General features: G+C 42.9%; 1 protein-coding gene across 1 annotated transcript in view; it reads right to left on the bottom strand.

The window, feature by feature from the left end:
- The window catches only part of INSR (insulin receptor), a 106,111-nt gene that overhangs the window by 34,190 nt on the left and 63,648 nt on the right, over nt 1-8,273 (bottom strand). The window contains exon 3 of the mRNA XM_026655084.1: nt 2,291-2,606. Within this exon, the coding sequence (XP_026510869.1) occupies nt 2,291-2,606 (316 nt within the window). The remainder of the gene's footprint in view (nt 1-2,290; nt 2,607-8,273) is intronic.

Raw genomic sequence — 8,273 nt, 5'->3', positions numbered from 1 at the left:
GGCTGCGGGAAGGGCGGCCAGCACATCCCTCGGCCTGCGCCGCTTCCCGCAGCCCCCATTGGCCTGGAGCGGCGAACCAAGGCCAGTGGGAGCCGCGATCGGCCAAACCTGCAGATGCGGCAGGTAAACAAACTGTCCCGTCCCGTCAGGGGCTTTCCCTGAACAAGCGGCGGACCGGCTTTGAGAACCACTGATCTAAGCAGCTTTGATTTTAATTCAACAATGAATCATAGGACTGGAAGCGACCTTGAGAGGTCATCTAATCCAGTCCCCAACACTCATCTCAGGATTAAGTATTATCTAGAGCATCCCTTATCAGAGGGCTAGCTGTGTTAGTCTGGATCTGTAAAAAGCAACAAAGAGACCTGTGGCACCTTATAGACTAACAGATGTACTCGAGCATAAGCTTTCGTGGGTGAATGCCCACTTCATCAGACGCATCAAGTGTTTGTCTAACCTGCTCTTAAAAATCTCCAATGATGGAGATTCCATTACCTTCATCAATTTATTCCAGTGCTTAACCACCCGGACAGTTAGGAAGTTTTTCCTAATGTCCAACCTAAACGACCCTTCTGCAATTTAAGACCATTGCTTCTTGTCCTATGCAATTTAAGCCCACAATTAACCAGCCAACCTCCCAGAGAAATCCAAATGAGAGAACTCATAGCACTGAACTGTTCCTCTACTAAGATGAAATTCCTATGGTGACAAAGGAAAGAAGACAGCTACTTTTCTTCTCACCTAGGCATGTCTGCATGCTGAGCTCCAACTCAAATGGTATTTATTGGAGAAAAAATATTGTAAAGATCTTCCAGAACCAACAGCTCTCTGTTCCCTCTTGCTAATATGCCAGATCCTGAACTTTTTAAGCCCGTGGCTTTTCAAAGTCATTCACATGAAGGGAAAAATGATTCTTTGTGAGGACAAGACTGTAGCTCCTGCTCTTAGGGTTAATTAATGCTATTTGTAAGAGATTAATTGTACCCAACAGCAAGAAAGCCAGGCCCATCCTTCATCTTAAAGTAGTTAACCAAACAGATAATTCATGAACAGGACGCAGGACCTTTCCTAGGATTTCTCTATCGACAGCTGGAAGGCAGTTCACAGAACTATATTTTAAAAAGGTAAACAGATTTATATTGATGTGTTTTGGACATAGGAGACTGTTTTTTTAATGGCAGTAAAAAGACAAGATGTTCTTGCAGTTATGACACCAGCACCGACTTCCAGTATAATTCAGAGGAAAACTGTCATCTCCTCTAGGAAAAGCACCAGGACATTGTGAGCAAGTCCCAGTGGTAGAAGGACTAGTTGAGCAGGGGCGGGCAAGAGGAGGACCTTGCTGTTACACAAGCAATGGAGAGCCCACTTTTGGGGCTGTTGGTTCACATGTTTGAAATACAAAACAGGAAATAGACTCAAAAATCCAGCCACAGCATGAATTCCCTGATTTGTTAATCAAGGAGCAAATGTACATGAACACAAAACTACAGATATTCACAGGAAATCTGACTCATCACAATATGTAATTTTATTGTGGGAGAAACAAGGTTTTCTGCGATCAACAGCATATAACTATGTACATTATTTTATTCTTTTGTCCTTAAAGCCCTAAGAATAGTCAGAAAGACGGTATCCTCTCTTCTGCACATGCAATACTTGTTTGTTACATTGTCCCTTTATCATAGTATGATGAGATTGCCTACAATGCCATATGGCCCATCCACAACGGCTATTAAACTATATCTCCAACAGCTGGAGATGGGCCATTAAATGGGGGGCTTTAAGTTACTACAGAGAATTCTTTCCCAGGTGTCTGGCGGGTTGGTCTCGGGGTCTAACTGACTGCCATATTTGGGGTTGGGAAAGAATTTCGCCCCAGATCAAATTGGCAGAGACCCTGGGATTTTTTGCCTTCCTCTGCAGCATGGGGCACAGGCCAGTTGCTGGTCTGAAGTACAGTAAATGGTGGATTCTCTGTAATTTGAAGTCTTTAAATCAAGATTTGAGGACGTCAGTAACTCAGCCGGAGGTTATGGGCCTATTTCAGGAGTGGGTGGGTGAGGTTCTGTGACCTGCGATGTATTGCAGGAGGTCAGACTAGCTGGTCATGATGGTCCCTTCTGGCCTTAAAGTCTATGAATCAATAAGATGCAACACTGGAGTTGTTTCTCAATCAAGGAATAGAATACAAACCCTATGCTACAGCAAGTGTGTGTGTCTAAATAAGTGTGATACACAACTGACAACTCAAGCAACAACACTGGGCAACAACATGGACATCACTTACTTGCTGGAGTTCATGATGTATCCCGATGGGCACTCATGAACACACTCATTGTTGTGAATAACATGGCACCCCGATTCCCTGGCATTTTTGCACTTGTTGTGCAGCTCCTGGCAGAAGCTGAAGGTCACGCAACGCCACCCCTCGAAGCGGTAGTACTTGGCTGGACAGGTCTCCACACACTTGCCATCAAGGTAAAAGTTACGGCAAGCCACACACTTCTCAGGATTGTTGCGCTCCGAGCAGTTGCCTAAGCATTCGCTGTGACAGCAGTGACCATCAGAGGTGCAGCCTTGTGACTTACAAGCAGATGGACAAACTGCAAAGACAAAAATGAAAAACACCTGAGCACTTGTTGAGAGCCTGCTGATATAAGGCCCCAAAGTCCCTTCGCTGCACAGCATCATCCCCCCAGCTTTGCAACTTCAGGCTTGTCTACATGGTGGGGTAATGTACACTACAGGCATGCGATTTCTAAAGCACATTAACTGGAATGTGTAGACTCTTCAAACCGTACTATGTTAAAGCACAGTAGGGAAGTTCTAGTGCACATTGCAGGGTCTGCACATACTAGTTAGTGCACAACACGTTTGTTTGCTTTAGAAATCACATGCCTGTAGTGCACACTGCTCCTCAGTGAAGACAAGCTCTTAGTTTCTGTAGCGACACCTGCTCAGAAGCTGAATTGGATGTCGGATTACCTCCACTTGCCAGTTCCAAATACCAGACTTTCACCCATGCTGCTACATGGAGGTGGCATCTTCTACCTCTGTAGATCCACCTTGACAACTTATTGGTCCTATTTAAATGTAGGTTTAAAGCAGATTTTTCTAGTTCTTAATCTCAATTTTATTTTTCTAGAACATGTTCTATGTACAGCACGTTGGGGCTCACAAGAAGTGCTTTTATGACTTTGCAATATCAAATCCCAGGTGGTAATGGATAATGAATGATAAGCCTCATACAGTAAGAGCTTTCAGACCTTGGGATAACCAATTTGAATGATCAGATTCCAGTTCCTCAGTCCACTAAACTAAATGGAGCTCCTTACAACTCACTCAAAAGGAAGCTCCTAATGATGATGCAGCAAATAATTTATTTGCAATGATCCTTTAGTTTAGTCCTCGGCATTAGCTGGATATTCTCAATGGTCTCTTAGCTTTATACTAACCTGTCATGATCTTTGCTGGGGAAAAAGAGGAGGGGAAACTGACAGGCCTGAGGTCCTAGAAGAAGGGTACCCAATATAAATACTTCAACATTCCTCCCCAAAGAATCCAAGAAGAAGGGAACCCACAAGTGTTACTGCTTGTGGTTTTCATGGTTTGTTTTTTTAATTATCCACTACTCAGTGCTTCACAATACTCGTTAACGAGTGGTTTGGGTTTTGTACCAGAAACCACACAGCAATATAGCCCGGAGCAAATACCATAACTAAAGCTGAGTGACAAACTGCGGGGCCATTGAGAAAACCAAAAAGTGCTAAAGGAAAGTACCTTTCTGCCACTTCACTCAGTGTTTGCGTAGGACTTTCAGGTTTAGTCCTACTATTAATGTTACATTGAGGAGTAAATCAAATGCAATTACTTCATTCAAAACACAGCCAATGAACTTCAGTTCAGAATGTTATAATGAAAGTCTGAAAACAACTCTAACAGAGTGAGCATAATAAGCCAAATATAAACAGCTTTGATCCAGTGTGGCGAATAAAATAACAGTAGGCAAGATTTAAGGACAGGGATGCAGCATGAGTGGGAGTAGAGTTAATTGTAGGATAACAAATACCATTTGGACTATAATGTATTGCCAAGCATCCAATCAGAATAGGATCCTATTCTCACTGGAGTCAATGGACATTTTGCCCACGGGGAACGGGTTCTGGGCCTTTGGTCTGAGGGTGCATTTGGTGGCATCTGTAGAACTGGTTCTCACTGCCACTCTCTAAGAAATCTTTAGTTGAACTCTGTCGTCTATGGAGACCAGACCAGGTAACTCTGTACCTCACTAGCCACTGACTCATACAGCTGGCCACACTTTCTGCCAAAAATGGCCACATAGTCACTTTTTCCTTTTCCTCTCTTGTCCAGTTCCTTAATTAGTCAGAGGAGCAGCTCCTGTCCTCACCATGTCCCCCCAGGACAGACGCCCATCATATAGCTAGCCCACTGCTTCTTCATGGAAGCGCAGGACCCCCTCACTAGACCTTATTTTAAAACTAGTGAAATATACACACATTGGTCATCTGACAAAGGGCTCTTGGCCAAGTGGCTGAAACCCAACAATCAACCTAGTGTAAAATTCTTAGAATCTAGAGCATTTTTGCATTCAGATTTTTGTGGGGTTTTTTTTATAGCCACTATGTGGTAAAGACAAACTATTTGTGCTGGGCCAACCTACAGATCGAGAAAGAGTCAAGCTATATTTACACTTACAATTTGCATAAACCTTCCCTGAACAGATAAAATACTTCACTTGCAAACACGACTTTCAATATTAAACACTCAAGGGATAAGCATATCTGCAGGTGTAAAACGCCACAGGGCTCACATGGCAGTTCTTGCAACCCAGCACCACTGTTAGCAACAGGCAGCCACACAAGACTCTGCCCACAACGGGACTTGAAACCTTGTGGGAAAGAATTTTCTAAACCCTGTTATGGTAGCATGCTTTGCCTCCACAATGCCAGTTACAAGCAGTGGCTTGAGCCCTGCCAGAGGGCACAGTTTTGGTACGTTGTTGCCTGGGAAGAAAAAAAAAATCCCATCCAAATGGTGCAAGAGTTATGCTATATGTAAGTGTGGGTTCAAAACGTGAATGTGTAGCAGAAGCAAGGGTCCAGTCAGCATAGTTTGCGCTCTGTACGCCTAGGGGAGAAATCAACATGGCTTGTGCCTTCACTACAGATACAATCATCTCAACTACAACATGCGTCCATTCTGTAGACCAGATGGAACCTCAAACATGTCCTTCAACTATACTAAAACCTTGGACGCATCCAAGGCTTTCACATGATCTGGAGCAAGCTTAGGTTCCATCTACACTGCAAGACTGAACCATGTTTTAACCCTACTGGTATAGGGTCTCTCCCACAACACATTTGTATTTGTAGTGCAGACAGAATCCCTTAGCACCCAGAGCTCAGTTTTCTGGATGTTAGGCATGAACATAGAAAGTGCAAACTGGGGGAGTACCAGACACACCCATGTGCAGAGACTATAATACTATTTTTAACATACATTTTCCTAATTTGCTCAAACAGATGAATACTAGAATATGGCTTAGTTTTGTTCAATGAAATTAGCAGTATCTAGGCTCAACAGTACAATATGCCATTGATGCTTTTATAATGGGATCACCACTTGTTAGGAAGAAGGTATGATATTGCAGAATTAAGGGCATTACAGGAATTTAATGCCTTTCTTGGAAGTTTCTAGTATTATCCATGGCTAGAGAATCATAGAAATGTAGGACAGGAAGGGACCTTGATAGGTCATCCAGTCCAGTCCTCTGCACTATATTATCTATCCCTGATAGGTGTTTGTTTAACCTGTTCTTTAAACCTCTAATGATGGGGATTCCACTTCTAGTCCTGTCTACAGTGGATAAGGAAAGCAATTTAATCACCCTCCTCTATATAACAAGTTTTTACAAACTTGAAGACTTATTTCCCACCTCAGACTTCTCTTCTCCAGACTAAACAAATCAAATTTTTTTCACTCAATCTTTCCCCAGAAGATGGACCACTGGTCTGTTCCAGTCTGGCAAGTCTTATGTTCAGCCATTAGAGGTCTAAAATTTGAATTCTAATGATCACAAAGCTAATTTTAATCTCTTACGTATACGACTGTTCCATGCAGCCTGGTCAAGAGAACATTTTTTCCTGCATCACCTAGACTCAGCCTCAGCATGCACAAAACTGAGCTCATGCAACTGAAAGCCCCCCACGATTCCTCTTCTAAATAGTTTGGGAAATATAGCGAAGATCCATAGGAACATGGGAACTGCCAGGCTGAATCAAGCTAGGGTACATCTACCCCAATACCAGTTACTTCAGAGAAAGATGTAAGAAATCCTGCATTAGCCAGTTATAGGATAGCCTCACCCCAGGAAAAGTTTCCTCATAACCCCAATTAGCTAGGGGGTGGCTTATGCCCCTAGCCGGAAGGCTTCTATCCCTCAAAAAAAAAACCCTCTTATTTTTAATATTTACTATAACTACTCTAGGTTGTCTTGCTATTCATATACAGATATAAGCCCTTTTTCAATCCTGCTGGCCTCGATGATGTCTTAGATCTGTAAATACAACAGGCTAAGTGGGTGTTGTGTGAAAGAGTATTATTTCCTTCTATCCATTCTGAATTTGCTGCCTTTCCAATGTCCCCTTGCGCTATACTACTCATTATTTTGTACATGTATCACATATCCTGTCTAAGAAAAACAATTCCAGTCATTTCAGTCTCTCCCCAACATGAGAGGCTCCTAATCATTCTTGTGACCCATCAGAACCCCCTCTATTTCTGCTACAATTTCCATAACAAATGGTTTAATGACAAACATTAATGTCCTGCCCTGAGAGCAAGGGATTGGACTAGATGACCTCTCGAGGTCCCTTCCAGTCCTACACTTCTCTGATTCTATGAAACACTCAGTACAAATCTTCCCTGCTGCCAAGGCACTTTATTGGCTTCACAACATTAACCAGCTGAGGAAACAATTTCCAGACAGCCACTCCACCCTCACTTTTTCTCTAGGCAAGATTTCACCCTCCTCAGACAGGGCTAGTTCACTATTCAGACCTTTACCTCTCTCATCATTACGCTGATATAGCTTGAACTTCAAATTATCCTTATAATGGAAATACAATGTCCCTCCCATACATCCCAGGCAGAGTGCAATGAATGTATAGTTGCAAGAGCAGGACTTGCATGGTACTGCATGCCATTTTCACACTGACACAAACTAGTGAGCTAAACACTCAGACCTAGTACTTGGTCGTTTAGGGTCCTTTGTTTTCTTCCAGGAAAGGTACAAGTAGACAGCCCTGCGCAGATACAAAAATTTGGATCCACATCCAATCCACAAAACTGTTAAACAATACAACTGCATCTGTGGATCCAGATATTTGTGGCTATCCATGTATTTGAAGGGCTCTAAGTATGAGCAAGTCCCAGGGGTAGGGTGACCAGAGGGCAAGTGTGGAAAATCGGGATGGGGTGAGGGGTAATAGGCGCCTATATAAGACAAAGCCCCGAATATCGGGACTGTCCCTATAAAATCGGGACATCTGGTCACCTTACCCAGGGGCGACAGGAGACAGGCCACTTTCCTGGATTCCTCTCACGTAGGCCTCCTGACTTTCACTATAAAAGTTCTAACATTTTGGACAAAGGTTATCTAGTTTACTCCAAAATACATTTTAATCCCACCCTAACCCCTGGAAGAACCTCGTGTATAAAAATATTTTCATGGAGGTGTTTTGCCCCCAGCTTAGAAGGAAATATCAGGACTAAGCATGGCGAGAATGAAACCAACACCTGCACACTGTGTATTCTGGATCCAGAGTAATTTGTGAATGTGTAAAGACTGTGAAGAGTAACTACTGCATATGCTGAAGCTTCTACACAAACTGCAAATATCAAGAAAATCGAGCACTGTATTTATAGAATAAAGGCTTCAGACACACATTCTTTAATACACCTGTGAAGTTCAAGTAAGAACATGTATGAAAACCACAAGTTGCCCAATTTACAGCCCTCATGTAGGACACTAAAAATAGCCAGTCAAGCCATTTATTTTAGTTTTTCTGTGCCGAATCCCTGTATGCCAGTCTCAGGAGAGAAAAGAATTTTAAGAACATAAGACCGGCCATACTGGGTCAGACCAAAGGTCCATCTAGCCCAGTATCCTGTCTTCCGACAGTGGCCAATTGCCAGGTGCCGCAGAGGGAATGAACAGAACAGTTAATAATCAAGTGATTCATTCCCTG

This window comes from Terrapene carolina, unplaced genomic scaffold, assembly GCF_002925995.2.
Source record: "Terrapene carolina triunguis isolate 2854851 unplaced genomic scaffold, T_m_triunguis-2.0 Scaffold194, whole genome shotgun sequence".
NCBI lineage: Eukaryota > Metazoa > Chordata > Testudines > Emydidae > Terrapene > Terrapene triunguis.
The sequence above is the reverse complement of the archived record's forward strand: the minus strand, read 5'-3'. Positions and strand labels throughout refer to the sequence as shown.